The following is a 21,281-nucleotide window of genomic DNA, read 5'->3' as shown; positions in this document are numbered from 1 at the left end:
GACAGCAACTGTTCTGCTTCGATCAGGGATGCTGCTGCTTCTGCTTTGAAATGGATCTCTTCAGTGGGAACTTCACTTCTCCTCACATCTCTGTGTTGGGTCGATTTAGTGCAGGTGTTACGTGAGGGTTACATAGAGTTGGAAGAACTTGGAAATTAATATGGCATTGTTGAAGCAGATCCAGAGTGTCACTTAGTGCACCAGGCAATGTCTGAACTGCAGTAAGAGCTGAGAAGCAGCATTTAGAGGTGCATTCTAAATCAGGGGAGACCTCATTGCACTGTACAACCTCCTGAAGGGAGGTTGTGGTGAAGAGGCATTTGGCCTCTTCTCCCAGGCAATGAGCAGGACACGGGGCAATGGCTGCAAGTTGTATCAGAGGAGGGTTAGGTTGGACATAAGGAAGAACTTCTTCTCTCAGGGGGTGGTCAGGCACTGGAATGGCCGCCCAGGGAGGTGGTGCAGTTGCCGTCCCTGGCAGTGTTCAAGAGGCGTCTGGATGACGTGCTGCATGATGTGGTTTAGTGCTTGTGGTGGCAATGGTGATGAGGAGACGGTTGGACTGGATGATCTTATAGGTCGTTTCCAACTTTGTGATTCTATGATCCTTGGGAGCAGCTCGCTGTAGTGCTTGTAACCCTGTGAGGGCGTTCCAGCAGAGCAGGACAGGGCTGTGAGGAGGTGGCAGTGCCATGTGCTCTGCAGCCATGTTCTGGGGTTCAGCCCTGGCCTGCAGCTTCTGTGCTCTCGTGTACACAAAAGAAGGGAATGCCCTTATAACACAGTTATGTTCAGGGGTTTTCTGCCGCTTCTTGTTTCCTTTAAGGAGACGTGTATTTCACATCTTACTTGAGGTGAATGTTACCTCTAGCCTAGCTTGTTTTGTTTCACTGTTTTCCTGAATAAAAGCATGAACAGAACAAAGCATTCTTTTCTACACTTTTAGCTTCTTGTTTCTGATTAAACCCAAGTAAGTGAATTGAAGAACTTTTGTTTGCTTCAGAGAAATGTAGGTTAGACTTTGTGTTCTCAGATTACGTAATTAGAAAATAAATTATCCTCACTCAGCTTCCAGTTCACACACTTCTGCTTTTTATTTATTTAAAGAACTTTATGGAGAAGCAGAGTATTAAGATTTTTCCTGTCTCCTATATATGTAGTAACCTAAGTATTCACTTCTGTGTGTGTGTTTAGTATTTACATATAAGCTTTTGTACATTTTAATATATATCTATATGATTTTGACATTGGTTTTGTATTTTGTATTAAATGCTACATTCATTCTATGCCAGCTGTTTTGGGGTTTTACAGCTGCTTCTACATAGCTTGTTTTGTGCAGTACGCTTTATGTACTGTGTGCAAACTAACTCTTGCAGCAGATCAATTCGTGGTAGCTTGAATTGAGTTCTTATTTGGCCTTACAGAAATTGCACATTAATAGGAATGCATAGTTCTCTCACTTGTGAGAGCAGCCTCTGTGATCTTGTGGTTGGAGGATTCAGTCAGTATAGCTGTCGCTGCCATGTCTCTGGGAACAAAACTTTTTTGTTTATGATTCTTTCCTATTTATCCTCTGAAAGGCAAAACTGAATGAGCAGTTGCAGAGAAAATAGGAAGCGCACAAATCTTCTGAATTAATTTTTAACACAAGGGCACATGTCTGTATTTTATCGCTTACAGAGATCCATTTATTGAAATCCAAATCGCTGTGCTTTGTTTAAAGCCAGAACACAGACATGAGCAGAGTAATTCCACTTAAATTTCTATGCATGTGGATATTGTCCAAGCACATTTTCTTCTTGCTGTGTTTCCCTCTGCATGCTCTTTGGGAATGGCACAGGACCCAGTGCAGATTAGACATCTGATGTTTTAGGAGGTCCAAACGCGGATTTTAGATGTTAACTTTGCTGGCTAAAACAGTCTCTTCCAAGCTTATGTCAGAGATGGCCAAGGGAAGGATAGTAAGGTGGCCAGCCCATGTGCCAGCTCCAAAATTTAAAATGTGTTCATGAAAGGCTTCTTTGTTTTTCAAACAGGCTAAGCATTGAGGCATAAAGACTTTCAAAAAAGGGAAAGAAACTTCTGTGCAGATTGAAAGCAGCAGATGCAACATCCGGAATTTATCATTCCCTTCTGAAGTGTCTTGTCACAGGGCAATTTCCATTTGCTTAAGTCTTAGTTGGACCTGTGTTGTTTCTTCTCTGGCCTACACTGAAGGAAGGAAAGAGCTGTCTCCACCAAGCCCTGTCCTGTGGCAGATCCCCAGCTGCACCGCTGCCCTCAGCAGGCCCTTGTGCTGGGCAGGCAGCCCTGCCACCTGTTGTGCATCTGCCCACACTGAGGGAACGCAGCTGTGTCTTCTCTTGAGCCCCTTCCCCTGTTACAGTGGGGGATTTGGTCATAACTTCAGAAACTAGAAGCCTCCCTTTTTGCACCTATTCCAGTTCCTGGCTGCGTGGTGTGTGATTCTCACATGGGATTAGTCCTGTTTGAGCAAAAATGGAAGTTATTTTCCTTTTTAAATATTGGCCTTAATGATGTGGCAGTTAATTGAACGTTTCAACAGTTTTTCTGTGCTTCATTGTTTTGTATGAAAATAGATCAGTCTAGCTGCAAATATTTTCCTCTTGTGATGCTTTCTTTTATTGATGGATTTATTAGGTAAAATGGTCTTTGGTTTCTATAAGAAACATACACCGTTATGATTATAATTTAGCTAATATTACTTGTTCTGATTATTGTTCACTAGAAAACTACAACTTCATATAATGACTAAAGCATGCAGTTAATAATCTACTTAGTGCTTGCTATTTAAAATTTTGCTCTTTTTATTAAAATTATTGCACATATGGAATTATAAACTTATCATTTTGTGTTTGTTTAGTAAAGTAACTATGCTAGAACGATGCCTCTTTATTCTATTATCTATGCACGTGCTTTTTCATTTAATCCACTTGCCTTATTGATTAGCAGAATTTATTTTCATTATCCATGCAAACATGTCAGTACTCAAAGAATAGAAAGGTGTATACCCTTCCTTATCTCCCCCCAGAATTTTCTGTCATCTTTCAGTGAAAGAGGTCGAGAGACTAGCACAATTTTCAGATCTTGATGTGCGTTTGTGGCATTGCTAAATAGAAAAATAGAGGCTAAATCCCAATCACATGTAAGAACATTGAAGATACCATCATTGCATTGTTGCATTTTCATATTTGGAGCTTAATCTTCTTTCACTGGCACAAATACTGTTCCTTTGAACCTAATGGGCAAGCGGTGAGTGAAAGCAGATTAAGATCTCTGATTAAATTTTATAGAAGCATAAAGTATTCTCAAAAGCTATTTTTAATGAATTAAGGTTCATATCCTTAAATCCCTGACAGAGACAGGGCAGAAAATGTCCCTCCAGGTGGGTGTACAAAACGGGCAAGGTTGCCCGCTGCTCTGCTTCCTTCCTTTTCTCTTCAGGGAGGCCGCAAAGACTGTTTTTAAACCTCAGTTGAGTCTCTGTGGGCATACTAACTATACAAACTTTAGGTGCTGTTTTATTCTGATTTCTGACAGTCTGTGGTCTGATTCAACAGTGTCTCAGTAGCTACAAGTCCAAAAGGCACACAGGCATAGTTTCTGGCCTGTGGGGTCAGCTTTTTGGTTTTTTATCCAGCTAATGGTCTTTTGAAAATGCTGAGAAAAATAATACCATCAGCATGGCTGTGATGTCTCTTTCTCTTTCCATTTCAGGCCCTTCAAACCATCACAGCCAGTCAACGCTGAGGCCACCTCTCCCCCCTCCTCACAACCACTCACTGTCCCACCATCACTCGTCTGCCAACTCCCTCAACAGGAACTCACTCACCAACCGCCGCAACCAGATCCACGCACCTGCTCCCGCTCCCAATGACCTTGCGACCACACCGGAGTCTGTGCAGCTGCAGGACAGCTGGGTGCTCAACAGCAACGTGCCGCTGGAGACCAGGTGGGTCGTGGGGCCCGGCAGCACTCTGCGGTGCCCTTCGATTGATGAGGGGTTTTGCTCTTCCTTGGGTCAGTGGTGGTTTTAGTTGATGCACAGTGAGAGTTCCTGACATCAGAACGTGTGCGCTACGCGTCGTCTGAATGGCGTTGCTCTGGGAGGTGGACAGGTGGACATCTCTGTCCTATTTTAAAGTATCTGTTACACATGTGGACAGTTCTTGTGTATTCAGCTAACAGTACTATTGTGGCATATCTTCTCACAGGCACAGGGGGATCTTCTTATAAGTCACATTGACTGTGTTGCTGGAAAACTATGTGCTTTGCCCTTCCTGAAATCACAAACAGAGGCTCATTTATAATTATGCAAATATGCATTTTGGGAGACTTAAGAAACAATCCCAGATCCAAGACTGGTAGTACCATAATTTTCATTTATATTTCATCCAGCATGCAGGCTCATTCTAATCTCTTCTGTATGTGTTAACAGCTTGATGCCTGTGGGGCAAACAGTTGCATACAAATTTAAAGGTGCAGCACTTGGGTCAGTCAAATAACTAAGTGTCTGGTGGGCTGTGGTTCTCAGCACTATTCTCAGTGAGATTTGTGGTCATTCAGGGTGTCGGATGCCTGCTTGGAATAGCAGGATTTTAAAAAAGCCATTGTGGGGATTTCTGCAGGAGCGTGTGTTTATGTCCTTGTTCACAGACACGAGGCCAAGTCCTGCTGCAGTTGTCAGAGCAGCAACTGAACATGTGCTAGAACTGGAATTTGCACACCCGAGTCTGCCCCTCTTGCTGATATGGTAGAATTTTACTGAATTCTAGAAAATTCAGTTTAAAAAACATATGTGAAAAACAAGATTATAGTAGAAGACTGATCTTGCTGGCCTAGATCCGTATAAAAACACAGAATGCAGGTAGGGCAGCTGGACTCCTTGTAACACTGGCTTATGCATGGTTTCAGCTGTTCGGTTGCCACAGCTCTGAGTTACGTTTCAGTTGCAGCCTTCTGGGAATTTAAGGCTGCTCTACCAGCTTTCATGCAGAGTAGCCAGCAAAGTGTAGTTACACCTCCATACAGGCATTCTTTAGTACAGTGGTACCTGTAATTTGTCATTTCTAATGTCATAAGATTGCCCCAGACATTTTCAGGGAAAGAATTCCTTGTGATATTTGCAAAATGGTTCTTTGTCAAAATGCTGGCAGCCCCAAGCAATAACACTGGGCTCCTTTACATTCTGATTTTTTACCTATTTCCTGCCAGTGGGGACTGTCAATTCCAGTACTAACTTTGGACCTTATGCTGTTCTGCTTTGTATCACAAACTCTCACAGAATACGCATGTATTTGTGCTACTGACCAAAGTAGTGCTGTTATTTCTGGAGGCTGCAGGACACCTGGCTACCAGAAAACTGCAGTTTTCTGTAGGTGCATTTGTCAGAGGTGAACATGGAGATACCAGAGAGCCTCCTGACAGGACTGCTGCTTTCTAAAGGCTCTTCCAGAGGTGCTTCAGAATTGATTTTTTTTTTTTTTTTTTTTTTTTTTTTTTCTTTCTGACATGCACACCCGACAGGACTTTATGACAAGTTTCATCACAAGAGTATTAACTCAGAAGATTAGGACTTTTTTTTTCTTGTTTGCAGTGAATTTTGCTGAAATTTATGCCTGCAGAATCACTGGAGACTTTCCAAATTAGCCAGCACTCTTTAGAGCTAGTATTTCCTCTAAATTCATGCCAGTAGCCACAAAAACAAATGACACCTTTTGGCATCCTGTCAGTTCCGCCTTCATTTTTTGGCTTTACTTTGATGTGAGTGCTGATCCCACTCACACTGCCTCTTTCCAGAGCATTGCACTTGAATGTTTCTCCCTGTTGGCAGTTGTTCATCTCAGCAGCAGAGCACCCCAGAGTCAAAGCCACCGCTGACAGCAGCTGCTATATCAGAGCCATCTTTCACAACTTTCAGTTTTCACCTTTTGGTTACTTTCAGTAGGTTCTTCTCTCAGCTGAAAACAATGTGCAAGTGGTCACATTACTGATTACAAAACAGAAAGCAGTACCTGAGCTGTCTGAAGGGAATGCTTTATGTCAGCACTACAAAACTCAGATCACAGTTTAGATTCCGGACACCTCTTTACCTATCAGTGCCAAGTGTTGAAATCATGGAATGCTGCAGTGTGTCTGCATATTGTTATTTTTTCTCTGCTAAGAATGTTTTTCTCTTCCCTTCTTTCCTTTGCAGTATTATGCTGGCTGAGCTAAACCCACAGACCACTTGGAGACAGCACATTTTTCAAATGCCTCTTTTCTCCATCTCTTGTTTCAGTATTGATTTCAGAAGGGTTAACCAGATTTGTATTAATTTAGCATGACAGGTTCTTTATTTGTATGTTCTTGTTTTGTGGTTTTTTTTTTTTTTTTAATGAGGCTTTTGATTCAGTGCAAGCATAAGCATAAAATATGTTGATGAAATTCTGTATTATTAATTACTTTTCGGATTAAAAGGAAAGTAAATTTAAAGTCAGTGTGAAGTTTCCAGGCCTGTTTTCTTATTTATTACAGCATACATGCGATAGGCTAGACCAGATATAGGTATATAAGCTAGGAAATGAGAACCACGGCACTGTTAGTGGGAGCAGCCAGAGCAGGACAGGTAATGGCTCCTGGGACAGTGGCAGGCATGGCGTGCAGTGAGCTGAGGCCTGGGGGCAGGAGTGGAGCTGTGCTGGGACAGGAGGAGGGCGGTGCTCTCAGCACAGCTGCCTACCGGGTCACCTTCTAACTGAGCAGCGCTTGAGGAAACTTCTGTTCATCGTCAGTATGTATCATGAGCAATTAGTTGCTGTAACTGTCAGCAGTTATCTGTGCATTTACGAATGGCTGGTCCTTGAGGAGGCTTTCCTGACCTGGTGTTGAGGGCATGGTGCCTGGCAGCAGGTGGCTGCAGGCCTGAGGGCGCCTTGCAGAGGACGCCATCTTTAATCTCCCTTTGCTTCTGTTTTTATGTTCCTCTTCTCCATCTACGTAGGGAACAATTCTATCAGCTTTTGGTATTGTTCAGCTTATTTTGGCGACCAGCTTTTGCTCTGAAGTGAAATTTTGTTCTTATTCTGTGATTTCTCTGTTTCTATCAGTTCTCTGGCTTTTTCTGCAGGATTGTTACGGTTTCAGTGGCAGCCACCTTTCCGTCTTTGTTCTCTTGTAGAGTTTACTGCTTGCCTATATTTGCATGTACTTTCTTCAGGCAACTATAGCGGGACTCCATTTACCCTCTGTGGTACTTTATTTTTAATGTAATTACACTTACCTGAATTGCAGTAGCTTATTTCTTTTAGTGAAGCTAAAAAGTAGCAAAAATGCTTCTGCAAAGTTCCTAGTTCCACTGTGTTGGTGTGGTTAAATCTAGTTCAAAGCAGACCAATACAGATTTTGTCTTACCTGGTCTACTGCTGCTTTATGGCTGCAACAGGCCTCTGCTTTGGCTGTGAAATTGTTCAGTTTTCTTTGAAATTAGGGTACATAATGGAAGGGTTGAAATGTATTTAGCTAAGGATTGAGGAATGCATCGCTGTAGCCTATCGTGATGCTATTTTTATGGTTCATTTCTGCAGTACTTAGCTGCTTTACCTTTAGGCCCGCAGCTGCTGTGTAATGCTCTTTAACTTTTATTGTCCTCTTGCAGCCTGTTTCAAACCATCTCCTCCTCCTCCTCCTTTCCAAAGTGCTGGTTTCTACGTTTTGCAGTTAAGAGGTGTTTCTTTATCACTTCTTTAATCATTGCTTTCAATGAGGGTGAATGATGAAAATACTACCTTTGAACATCGCAGTGTGGGTCTCATTACTTCCAGACAGCCAGAGAGGCAGCACTCTGCTTTATAGGTTGAAATGCTTTGAGGGCTTCTGTATCACAGAGCACAGGGGGAAAAGCACGGCTCTGCAGGAAGGTTTGCATCACTCTGTGCACTGCAAGGTTCATCTCTGGTACAGGAACCTTGCACAGGGCCATCTGCAGATGCCAGTCAAAAATGAAATGACTCATAAATGAGGATAACAGAATAGCTTTCATGATTGGATGTTTGTCGAAAATTGCCTAATGTGCTAATGCCTGTTCCTGTGCTTCATATTGATGTTAATTAATTTAGTTGGTATGGTTATAATTAGTACTTAATCCAAGAGAAAAAAGATTAAATAGAAGTTAGTCTTATTATTTAATCTCATAATTAGTTTCGTACTTAAAATATTTTCAATCAAAATCTTTTAGCTGCAAATACAATTTTATGGATGTGTTTGTAGTTTCTTTGAGCTTTCTAACAAGATTTGTTATTGCGTTTGAGTAAAGAATGCAACATAGCAACATTTCTCCTGTATTTCAGGAGAAACACTGATGTTCTATGGTCACTCTTCTGGTAATTGTGAAATCCTTGTTTCCTTAGATCTTCTGGGCTGTAGTACAAAAGTACCAGTCAAAATCTGGGGTCATTTAAGTAAAGTTGTATTTAAAAATTGAAAAAAATTGTAAAAATTGCCCTTCAATAATTCATGTTGCTGTTTGAAATATTTGTCTGCTCCTAGGGTTCAAGCTACATTTGTTTCTTTGCAAGTACTTCCACTGTAGTCTCCCTGTGGGTAAGCCTGAGGGAGAGAGAGCACAGGGAGATCAGAGGATGGAGTGGTACCGTGAGCTACGTCCCGCTTTGCACCAATGCAAAGTCACAGCGTGCTGCAGCAGGGAAACACCTGTGCTGGGTGTTCTTGTAGCTGCAGCCTTCCAGGCAGCGAAGCAGTGAATGTAGTGGCTATGCATGGGCTAGAGCAGCCTTTGCTGAAGTCCGAGAACAGAGTAGAAGAATGGGATTTAGTGCTGAGATATTGGTTATTTATTTGAGAAGGAAATTAAATATCTGAAATGTTGTTAATACTTAAGTCAGATATTGTACCATGATTGTGTCAACAAGATAAGCTACAGAACTTCTGACCTGAATGTGTAAACTTGAAGTTTCTGAATGAGTAGAAACTGCAAGTTGCAGCCGCTCCTCACAATTCTCTGCCTGTTTTGAATAATGTCTCAATATTTTGATATCTTTATGTATGATGCAAAATGTTCTGGAACAGAACAGTGTAACAAAATCTCTTTTCCTTTTGTTAATGCAAATTCCTAGAATATATTGGGCACAGCAAGCAACTACTTGGAACAGTGAAATATCTCCTCAGTCTAATTGTGCTCTGTCTTATATGGCCTTCTCTCACCAATTGCTTAAACTGTAAGACTACAGCTACTTATGCCACAGAATTTTGGCCCTTCTGAGTTAAAGGCTGGGGCAAGAACTGACACCTCAGTTTGCCTGTTCGTTCTTGAGAAGGTTGCAGGATGGTTGTGTAGTCTTTCCACATAAATGGGGTCTGCATAGATAGATTCTGGATATGTCTGAAAATCAAAAGCATTTTGAAGAGGCAGTACAGCGTAATCAAAAGTATCCATAGGGACTTGATGTACATTTGGGCCATGCACTTGCAGGAATTCAAAAAGTATTGAAGAAAGGTCATTTTTAGCAGGTTGCTGTAGTTACGTTTTCATAGCAACTATAAACTCCAATAAGAGATGAAAAAAAGAATGGAGGGAAGCCCTACAAAAGCAGGATATGTACTGATGGCTCTGAAAAATCTGTGTAATGTACTCCTACACACATACCCATAAGCTCAAAGAAATTTTTACAGATCACATATAATTGCATATTGTCATGATCTGTTTGGTTTGCATTTTAAGGTTTTCAGTTGTGAAGAATGTACAGGCAGCATGAATGGCTGCACAGGAAGAGACAAGGATGTTTAGAATGTTAGTTTTTGTTTCCTTTCTTGTTGGTGGTTTCTTTTGTTGTTTGTTTTTTTTGTTTGTTTGTTTTTAATCCTAAATGATATTATTAAGGTTTCTATTTCATACATTTATATGTAGACTGTTTAAAAAAAAAAAACAACAAACATTTTAGAGACTTGAATTTCTTATGGACATGAATAACTTCCTAATTTGGCCCTGTTGCCAGTGCGTTTCCTTTGTTTCTAGTTATGAGAGTAGTGTATTAAGAGTTAGTGAAGAGCTTACATATGTGTCTTTTAAAATAGAAGTGTTTTGAAAATTAGTAAATTTATTGATGCAGAAAGCTAAAAATTAGCAGACTTATTGAAATGCAACACGCTGTTGTCATTATTGTCATTAGCAAAATAACAGATGTAGGCATTATTGGATTTTGTCACTTTGACTGTAACGTATTTCTCAGAACTTTAGAGATGAAATGAAACTATTTTTGTATTTGTGAATGTAGGGTCCTATAGTTTGAGCTGATAAAGGCTGCCTGAATCTTTCCAGATCTGCCTTATAGATTGTACTTCCATTTAATCTAAGTATGTATGTGGAGTAACTCATTTTCTGTGTTTATATGTGTAGCTTTTTCTGTTACTTTTCCCCAGGTGTTAGGCAGCAGTTTCATTGCTGCAGACCTGGGGAATAAACAACAGTGCAGATTTTAATAGCTTCATTATGCGACAAGGTGTCAGCTTCGCTTAAGTGAAGATTCATCTGGTGGTTAACTAAGAAAAAACTGTTACCATCTTGTTTCCAGGTCAGTTGTGTAACAGGCTTCAGCTGGGATCCAAGAGACTTTGCAGGAAGGATATGCATACATTTGAAGGTTAAAACAATTATTTATTGGCTAACTTGGGCAAAAAAGGCTACAAAGATTTAAGCTGGCAGGCTAAATGCTAGTGTGCCCACCAGCAGTTGTAGGGCACCCAGGGCTGGTTTTGGACAGACACCACTTGGGAAGGCAGGAGTGGCCCCTGCAGCTCCATGTTGTTGCTCCATGTGCCACCAGCTCCACCACACCAACACTTCAACCCAGACATGCTTCCTGGCCTTGCTCTTCATTCCCTGTCAGGCCTGAGGCCTTTCCACCTTGGTGTTCTCCCTGTCTCCTTCTTGAGCTCCTGATGATCCTTGTTGCAGCAATCCTTCCTCTCTCCATAGCTTACACCTTTCTAAGGGCTCTCGCAGCTCTTTGTCACATCCCACGGGCTTTGCGAGCAGCCTGAGCTGAGGTGATGCTGCTGCTGGCTCATGTCATGCCTCGCATCCTGACACCAGCAGTGAGAGCCCCTGGAGTTGGCAGCTCACAGCTGGGGCATGAGATAGAGGGGGTTATATCCAGCAATATCTTAATTAGCATCTCCCAGGTCAGGTGCAGGTTGTCCTGTAAAAAGGTATCAAAGGCATCCAGTATAGAGCTAAGAATGTTGCGGGGGTACAATACAGATGGTTGTTGGGTTTTTTTGTTATTTTTCTTTAATCTACTCTATTTTTGACTGTTGCTTTGGGAACATTGCCTGTTTGTTTTTGTTTAATAACATGACAGATCAGAGTGCCCAAAGGCTGGTGCCTGCCTTTTTTGTACAACGTATCACCTTCCTGCCAGGCAGCTTTCAATTACCGTGCTTTTGTGTGTCCAACTGTGCCTTTGTTGAGAGTGAGACTGCGGTCACAAGCTGGTCTGCCACTTAAGGCAACACACAGCACTCTGCTTAACACTCTGTATGTTTTAGAAGAGATTGCTTTGGGACGTAATGAACCCAGGCTTCAAGAATTCACGACCCCTTCCAGGGCTGGGAAGTTGGTGTTAGAACTTGGCTGGAGGCTTGGCAGCTGCTGCCGTGTTCAGAGTTATGCAGCAGAGAATAGAAGTGATAGGAGTGTTACCTCACTGTTGATGTCCATTCTGAATTATTGTGTCCATGCCCAATGGAGTGTCCTTAGTTCCTGCATCATGCACAGTTAGTTGCAAACTCATTTTCTGCAGTGAGCTAAAAAAACACAGAAATACTGTGTTCTTGTGCACACTGCAGCTGTGCCTGTCCCCAATGTGCACTTGAGAGTGAGGGGTGCACGTTGGCATGCTTCTGAGAAATGGCCGCTTCCTTGACCTACGCGTGTCTTAAATAGCTTTCCACTGAAGGATCACTGAATCCATCTCAGGATGACCTGAAACCCAAACCCTGTGTCTGAGAGCATTGTCCAGGTGCTTTATGAACTCTGGCAGCCCTGTGCCGTGCCCACCACCCTCTGGGCAGAGCCTTTCTCTCACCCCCACCCGCCCTCCCCTGGCAGCCCCAGCCGTTCCCTGGTCCCCATCGCTGTCACACAGAGCAGAGCTCAGTGCTGCCCTCCGCTCCCTGTGAGGAGCTGCAGCTGCCACGAGGGCTGCCCTCAGTTTCTCAGGCAATTCACTACGTTTGGACTTAACTTTCGCATCGGTTCAGCTGCTTTGGATGTAAGGCAGTATATCTGGAAATATTTCTTTCTTAAGAAGTACGAGCATGTATATCTACTATGCATTATTTTAAGGAGAGTTACCATAAAAAGTGGTGGCCACAGGACCTAGAGCACTGGTAAATTTGAAGTTAGTAGTTCGGATGTGATTAATCAACCAATCTTTCCTTCTCCCACATAGCTTTTTTTCTCTGCTTAATGTTTTGTGTCAGTAACCTCCAAGCACATACTGCGCCCTGCTGTGTGCAGTGAGGTGAGGAGCAGTCACCTCCCCCTCAGAGAGCCCTCAGTTCTGTCAGCATGGCTGCTAATCCTTCAAGAACCCCAGAGCAAGGACATGCTATTAAACCTCCTTTGGGGAGGACTGAGGCCCTTAAGCAACCAAATCTTCCACCAGCTTAACACTCAGAGTTCATTCTTAGCATAAAAAAGCATTAGAACAGTTTTGGTTTCTTTTTGTCTAAAAGTGAGAAAATATGAAACTTTGCTGCCTGAGTCTGGCAGCCACTTTCAGGCTTTCATTGACACAAATGGCATGGCTACTCTTCTGCACAAGAGTTTAGAAGACTAGATTTTTTTGTTCCCGTACAAGTGGGCATATAAAGCTCCATGTTGCATTGTGTCTTCTGCAACAAATAAATGTCACAACATGATCACGTAAATACAATTGGATGTGATATTATCAGAGCTTAAAGATCACTTATTTGTAAGTCCTTGAATCAATCGAGTTATAAACTAATCTCTTGGAATGTTTCTATTTCTTAATTCCTATTAAAACGGTAGTATGGAAAAAGACACTTTAAGCATTACAGCTCTCCATATTTCTTTTTTCATACAGAATGAGCTTAGGATAGCATGAGGAGTGAAAGAAGCAATTTCTGTTATGGTACCTTGTTCTTCCTTTCTATTACAGTTTTTCATCTCAAAAAATGATAGATTTTTTTCTCAGCTGGTTCTTGCAGTGTGCTGCCATGACAATCTGACCATAAAGAAGGGGGGAAGAAAAAGATTTTTCTCTCAAAGAGTATGGAAGTTAATACAGGCTCTGTCAGACCACTATTCCCTGAACACCAGAGGTCCTTTTGACCTGTGGGAAAATAAATGCTATAGAGAGCTCTGAATTAATGAAGAAAGCAAACGATAGCTTTTTCCATTTACCAGTAATCCTCAGGACTGTGGACAAATGTCCCCTTGCATGCTCCTCTCCCACAGATGTCACCTCTGCTGGCAGTGTGCCGCATGCAAGGCAGCGCTCCCTGCTCTGCTGTGCCTGGGTGCGAGGGGCCAAGGATCAGGGGCTGCTGTGGGGGAGCCCTGAGTGAGCTAGGGGACCAGCTGGTTTTCCATCAGCAGCATGCAGACTCCATCCATCGCTTTCACAGATGTTTAAATTACTGAAGCTTTGCATGGTGGTGATGGCATTTTGTAGTTATCCTGTATAGAAATGCTTTGTGATGCACAGAAACTAGAGAGACTGTGCTAAGATTAGCAAATCTATTCCCATGCTTTCAAAATATGTTTAGGCCCAATCTAAATCATAATACTAATCCTAAGTGAAGTGGTTAATGCGTTTTCCCTTACAGTATTTGATAGATGAACGTGGAATATACAGTTTATTATTTAATTCTACTACTTGAAATTAAGTGAATGGATACAAACAAACAAGATCATTTCTCTCCATAAGCATTCATTGTGCAATATCTTCCAGTCTTACCTCTGAGAGAATGTAATTAATGTTGATAAATGCTTGTGTTCTTCCTTTGCAGCTTTGGTCCACAGACAATTGGTTGTACCAGAGCATGGCAAATCCCACATAAAAATATAGCTATAGATCATTGGTTTTAGGGATAGAGTTCAGACAAGTCAATTTATTTCCATTAGGAGATGAAACTAAACTTAAAACTCGGGGGGCTACAAAAATGTTGCCTGTTATGTTATCAGTCATTCTGGTCTGCTTTGCTGTAACGTAAGGTGTTTCCACTAATCTGCTTTCCAGCTTCTGAACACAGTGCAGCTTTCCAAAATGGCTCGGTGGGTGCTTAACATATCTTTAGTTAAATGTCTTTTTCTTAATCTTCTGAAGATGTAATTACTGTACTCTAACATGGCATGAAATCTTCTGGTGTTTGCCACTTTGTCAGAAATGCTCTTACAGAGATAGCAAACTTTCCGCTTTTGAAATACGTGGACAGGAGTTGAACGTGTGACAAAATGGCATATTTCCTTATATCCATTTCTGTCAGCCTTTTTGCTTCTATTAAGTTCTGAGCAGAGTGACAGAGGTCATGTTTGCATGTGTAAGTATTTTGCTTTTCTTTATATACTTCACATACCCAAAGTGGACCATGGTGGGACTCTTCTACTTTTTTTCCCTCTTTTTTTTCCTCACTGAAACTGTGTATGATTGGCATGTTCTATTAAAACATATCTAGGTATTCATTCATTCATTCTTGATGGGAGCGGAGTTTCATTATATATCTGAGTTTACTTTAACAGTGCTATATTAAAATTTCTGTTAGTACTGCAGCTGCCTTCCTGGCTGAATAGCACATAACATTCCCGGGTTAAAAGCTTTGACATTTCAGATAAAGGCAGTGCCAAGGACTGCAATTTCCAGTTTGATTTTGTGATTTCCTGCTTTGGGGCAGGAGAAAAAGGACAGTAAGAAGCACCTGCTGCAGACCCTGAGGTCCAGGCCTGACAGGGCCACGCACCACAGGGGGCCGGCTGAGCAGCTGCAGTGAGTGGGAAGGAGAGATGGGCCAGTCTGCGTGTGACCCACGTCTGCTCTGCCTCGCCACGTCTGTCCATCCGTCCTTCCTCACACCACATCTCCTGTCTGTCCATCCTTCCTCACACTCTGTGTGGCTTCAGCCCCGAGCTCCTGTCACGGAGCAGCGCTGTGCTCCCAGCAGCAGCAGGCTGCCAAAGGCGCTAAAACTGCTGCTGCTGCTGTCGGTCAGGTTTAACCAGGCTGAAGGAACAGAAGTGTCAGCAGCTCTCACGTAACAACACCGGCTTCATATCATCATTTCCCAACAGTTATTTTAATTGAATTGTTTTTCTTTTCAAAAGCAAACAGAAACAACAGAATTAATCTGCTTGAGATACTTAGCAAGTGTCTGGGCAGTCTGAGAGGTTTTACTTCTGCTAAGCTTAGCGCTTTTGATGATAGTTCTAGTTCTTCAAACCAAACTGCCCTAATTATTTTTTTTTAATGGTTAATTCTAATTCTGGTAAAATCTCTTCCTGCAAGGCTATAGTCTTTCTAAAATTTTATTTTTTGCTGGCAGCTTTTTCCAAGGCTTATAATGTCACATCTGAGTGTGAGCCCTGTTACCAGACTGCTCCCCCTCCTTGATGGACACAGTCTTAACGTACTCAAACTTTAGTCATGTTGGTTTTTTAGTTACTATCCAGGCCAACTGCGTCTAATCACAAAAAGATCCAGAAGGTTATGCTGGCAGAAGACATCCTGACACTGTGTTTCAGTGACAGTTGTTTGGTTTTGGTGGCAGAAGGATTGTGAGAGTGTTCGTTTTCCTTATTTCTTCATGCAAAGTCATTTTACTTCTTGAATTTAATCCTTATGTCATCTGGGTTAGGAACAGGAGATAACCTTCCTTCATAACTACAAGATTTCTTACAGTTTTCAACTGTAGTTCCATTTTTTGTTTTGTCTTGCTTTTTTCCAGGCATTTCTTGTTTAAGACATCTTCTGGAACGACGCCGCTGTTCAGTAGCTCTTCCCCTGGCTACCCACTGACCTCAGGAACAGTTTATACTCCACCTCCCAGGCTGTTACCTAGAAATACATTTTCCAGGAATGCATTCAAGCTGAAAAAGCCCTCCAAGTATTGTAGCTGGAAATGTGCTGCTTTATCTGCAATTGCTGCTGCAGTCCTGCTTGCCATCCTGCTAGCCTATTTCATAGGTAAGACTGTTCTCTATGTCAAATCACATGCCTATGTCAGCAAATGAAACTTGAGCAGATGAAAGGGTGGTTTAATCTGTTTTGCAGATCTGTGTAGCTACTGAGCAAACAAAATTTTTATTCTTTATACTGGTTGATGAGAAAAATACAGTTCTCTCGTCCTGTTTGCTGTCATAAGAGTGGGAACAAGACATGGATTCAGGATCCTCAGCATGCATTGTTAAATGGAGGTGTATAGGTGCTTCAAACGGGCAGATGTAATGAGGATTTTTTTAAGTATTATATTGGTTTTAAAATATTTTGCAAAAATGGTGATAGTGAATCCATAAGAGTAACAGAAGGTACTGGTGTTTGAATTGAGGTAGCACCATAGCATGCTGGATTTAGAGGAAAAAAAATCCAAAATCATTTTGAATGATAAGTCTCAGTTTATATCTCTTCTCATGCCTAAATTCGTCTTGTTTTTAGACCTCAGTAAGATAAATCTATTAGGTGTGCTATTGTTTTCTGCATGCCACACATCCTTAGTGTTTTATAAGGAAAACTCAAATTTTGTGCTGATTTTCTGTGTTTAGCATATTAATAACGACAGCACTATGTTCTGTCTTTCTTGGTCTTTTCAGATTTTCTTTAAACGTGCTCCTGTGCTTTTTTTTGTCTTTACTAGATTAATTTTTCTGATTTCTCCCTCAGTATCCTCCTCATTGTCTGTTGTTTTGGAGATTTTTCAAAGGATCTATACCAGTTAGATGTGTATTTTGTACCTTTTACAATGCCTTCAACAATATGTTGATAATGACATGCTACACAGATTGTCCAGCTTCCCTGAGTAAATGGCAAAATTGTAGTACCCTGTAAATACTTTCTAGACCCATTATGTTGGGGTTTTTGTTCATTTCTGAGACTCTTTGTGTTGATATTAATATGTTGCTACCTTAAAGAGCAAGGTTCATGCATAATATGTGAAAGCCCTGTAAGGATGCACTGAATTTTATTCCTATTTCCTCCATTTGAAGAGTGATTATTTTTTTATTTTTTCTTTTTTGACCAGACAGCCTAACTCAAGAGTGTAGATAATGCTTTCTGTGGAGATTTCAATTTTCACATTAATGGTCTTCCACAGGTAATTAATACACATGAGGTGAAAAAGAGCTGATGAGCTCCTTCATTGCTTTTGTCTCTTTAGGCCAGGCCTGCATCCCAGCATATTCAGTACTACAGAGTAACCAACTTTCTGTGCTTCTTCTGTAGAAAACCTCAGAAGAATAGCAGCCTTAGTTTGATACATAAATAAGAAGATTGGAAGGCACATGATTTATTGAACTTGACAGTTATCATACAACAACTCTCTGTTTGAGTGATTATGCACATGGGAAATGATATACTGCAAGCTGAATATTTTAATCGTGCATGACTTTGAAGTGATGAATTATGAGATGTGTTTTTCCCTGTTATTTAGGCTACTATAATCTAAAGCAAAACTTTGCAATGTGGTTATTGCCTTCAACAGTTTCTTAACCATTTAAGACGAGGTGATGTAAAACAATACATAGACCCTTAGCAATTGACGAATGGTCTTCAAGTCACGACATAACTGATCTGTCTTGACAGAAGTTTTTGAGGTCTTTTTGGAAAAGACAGAAAAGAAAACTGAAAGGAAATTGCATTGTCTTAAGACAGTATCTTGAGACAGCGTCTTGAGAACAACAGGATGGCAAAAAGGATGTGCTTAAGACCATCAGCTATAAGCTTATCCAGCCATCAAATTGTTGGGACTCTGCTGTCCTCCAATGGTCTGATCCTAGACACTGAAGTCTCCTTATTACAAGAAACCTGAAAAATCTTTCCTTGTTCTGCAGTTCCCTGGAGGGATGCCTTCTCTTGGGCATGTGCAGTACTTCAGACCTGGGAAAAATAATTATCCCCTCTCTTGGGCAAAGAGCAGCAATCCCAAATACCAGCTGTCTGCTCTTCTGCTGCTTGCTTTGGAGCTGCTGACCTACTAATCCGTGAACTGCTGTGAAGACAAAATAACTCTGTCTTGTTCCAGTCAGTCTCTTGGAAGAAAAAAATGTTTTTCTGTTTTTAAGATGATCAGAATTATGTTCAGATCAGACCAAAATCCCAGTTCTGTCCTAATCATTGACACAGCTGGAAAGTGAGAGCTGTTAATCTACTGGGGGTGGTTATTTAAGTTTGACCAAGATAGGCAGGAGGAAGGGCAGCACTACCCCAATGTATTTTGCTGTCAGAACTGGAAACACAGGGGACTCTTTAAAAACACTGATAATGTTTTACTGCTGCACATGTCCAAAAAAGCAAATTTCTTGCTCTCCACCAACACAGAAGTTGTATTACTGAGGATACATCTGCTAAAAATAATAGCTATGAAAAAGTTATCAAAATTTGCGGTGAATGGTTCTGCTCTTTAGGTTTAGCTCAATATATCTAGGCTCCGTGAAGATGACTGTATCAAAGTAGCAAAGACTACTGCTGGACTAAATGAAAAACACAATGCTGGCAAATAAGAAGTAAATTATATTGAAAAAATAGTTTGAAGATCTCGTAGGCTTTCTGAATGAATTGTCCTAATATAACAGATGTGGGAGTCAAAGCAGTTCATTGAAAACATGCTGTCTTGGGTTTCAACATCTGAATTTCAGACTGCCGAAGATGAATGGTGTCATGAAAAAATTTCTAACAAGGGGTGATTTAAAAGGACAGGCAAAAAGCATATCATAGAAGAAGATATAAAAGAATATCAAAGAGATGTAGGCATTCTTATTGTCTTGTCAGGTAAATAAAAACAGCCTGAATGAAATGGGGAAAAAAAAAAATAATCACAGTCCAAAATACCCTTTGGAACTAATTGTCCTCCAGACCTGTTTGAGATTTGTCATTTCTCAAAGTCTGGGATTTATTCTCATTTTCCTTGGGAGACATTTGAAGAATGTAGAATCAGCCATTCAAATTAGGACATCCTGGAGACATTGGGCTGGTGGTGAAACCGAGTTACAGGAAAGTAATTTATAAAGTGTCAGAAGGAAAGCATATACCAAACGTACTGTCTTTGTCAGTGTTCACTTCAGAGATTATGGGAGTGATGAAAGACATTGTCATGTTAAATTAGTTTTTAGCCCTTCAGATTCATGCCGAACTTGGAGGGGAAAAAACAATAAATAAAGGAGGAAAGTGAGGAAGAAGTCTCCCTGTGCTCTCCACGATAATAACTCCTGCCAAACACTAAATATCATGTTCTTGCAAGCCCCTACACTGCTCTGATTTTTGCCAGTCTAACTTGGAGCATGGAAGAACATGTGACCATCAGCATGCCAGGATGTTAAAAATGAGGTAATGTTAAAGTGTTTACACTTTTCAGAGGGAGGCAACAAGTAGAATAACATTCCCTGTACGATGAGTTCAGAGATGCTCCACTTAAAAATAGCATCTCATGCTGATAACTTTTGGTGTTGGTGTATTTTGTCTACTTCTATTCTGCTCAATGATACAGAAAAATAGAAGGAAAGTGATAAATTATGAAAACAGCATGTTTGTACTGCATCTTTAGCTCATATACCGCATAGGGAAATGTTATCACTCATTTATTCTTCAGTGTTATTTGACCCTAAATATGCTCAAGGCTTTAGATAAACTCCAGTTTTCTCCTTAAACTTAAAATAAGATAGCCATGTCTGTGCTCCAGAAAGACCTGGATTGCCAAAGGCTCTGGCTGCTATTTAAGCAAATGAAAGTTTCATTTTTATACCCTATACATTTATTTAAAATTAAAGCCTGGAAAACAGTGGCACACAGAACAAATATTTGGTAAGTTTCCTGCTATTAGAAAACACCACAGCAGATTTGTGAATATAATACATATAGGCAAATAAATGGTTAATTTATTTGGTTATCTTTCTCGCACAGTAGTATTCATTTGTTTCTGTGACAGGCAGACAATAAAATGTATGGGCTTCTTGAGGAAATTAGGCTCGGAAGCAGAAGTCTCATCTTTTCTCTGCATGAAATATGTGCATAGACTACAGTTTTCATAAAATTGTCTTCTTTTGATGTTAATATCATTTTGAATTATTTTCATCCCAAAAATGAGTACGATATTTGCCAGTGTAAGAGCTTATGTGAAGTTTTTTTCATTCATATTTGTATTTTTTTCCATTCATAAATGCAGCACTCAAACTATTACTGTAAATCCTTTCACTGCAGCATCTAGAGCTCTGCAGACACCACCGCTCCCAGAAACACAGACGTGTAACTAACTGCTCCTAGCTTCACTGGCTGCAACTTTTGCCATTCGCGAGAATATTTTTGAATTTGGGAGACATTGATGATGATATAAGTCCAATTGTCTTCTTGACTGGTTCCACAGGTCAGGATTCATGATAATAGTTCACGCAAGTGGTTGCTTTATGTATCAATTGATTTATTTTCTCTGTCTTTGAGCTGTTTTTGACAAATGGCAACCTATGTTTCATTTGATTTTTCTGCTGCGTTTGTGTTGTATCACTTTTAAAGTCAGAAAACCATTGAGCTGTTCTTGGCCAGACTTCACTGAAATCAAATATGCTAGGCAGCTGGGAAACCAAGATTGACAAAAGGGAAAACCATGCTAAGATGGAACCTCTGTCATGCAGGGGGCATCTGGTTGTCAATCACTGCTACCAAGTTTCACTTGAATCTTGCATCTTGTGAGATGAGATGGTGACAGAAGTTTCTGTTGTAAATTTGCAATGAAAATAGGTATTGCTTAGGGGGCAATAATTAAGTTTTAAGATAAGCCTATCACTCATTCAGATATTCTTCTTGACTGATTCATTCAATCTGAGGAAGAGAAGAGTGGTCATCTGGTACTAGCTCTGAGAATAAGCTTTGAACCTTTCAAGGAAAACTGTCTGTCCCCATTCTATAATGAAATTCTGCACTTTTGCTGGGAATTGTGGAGCTTGGCTCCAGGAACATTGAATGTGGAGTTTTCACTTCACAAGGGTCCTGTTTCAAGGTGCAAATGTGAGGAAGAGTCATTAGGTGAAGTAGATCATCTTG

At 40.8% G+C, this 21,281-nt stretch overlaps 1 protein-coding gene across 9 annotated transcripts in view; it reads left to right on the top strand.

Moving 5' to 3' along the window:
* TENM2 (teneurin transmembrane protein 2) overlaps positions 1–21,281 on the top strand; it is a 1,003,091-nt gene that overhangs the window by 831,709 nt on the left and 150,101 nt on the right. For all 9 annotated transcript variants that reach the window (XM_048960703.1, XM_048960704.1, XM_048960706.1 and 6 more), the window contains 2 exons: positions 3,739–3,973; positions 15,985–16,223. In XM_048960703.1, coding sequence (XP_048816660.1) covers positions 3,739–3,973; positions 15,985–16,223 — 474 coding nt within the window. The remainder of the gene's footprint in view (positions 1–3,738; positions 3,974–15,984; positions 16,224–21,281) is intronic.

This window comes from Lagopus muta, chromosome 14 (genome assembly GCF_023343835.1).
Source record: "Lagopus muta isolate bLagMut1 chromosome 14, bLagMut1 primary, whole genome shotgun sequence".
NCBI lineage: Eukaryota > Metazoa > Chordata > Aves > Galliformes > Phasianidae > Lagopus > Lagopus muta.
Note: the sequence above shows the minus strand (reverse complement) of the source record. Positions and strands in the feature narration are given on the sequence as shown.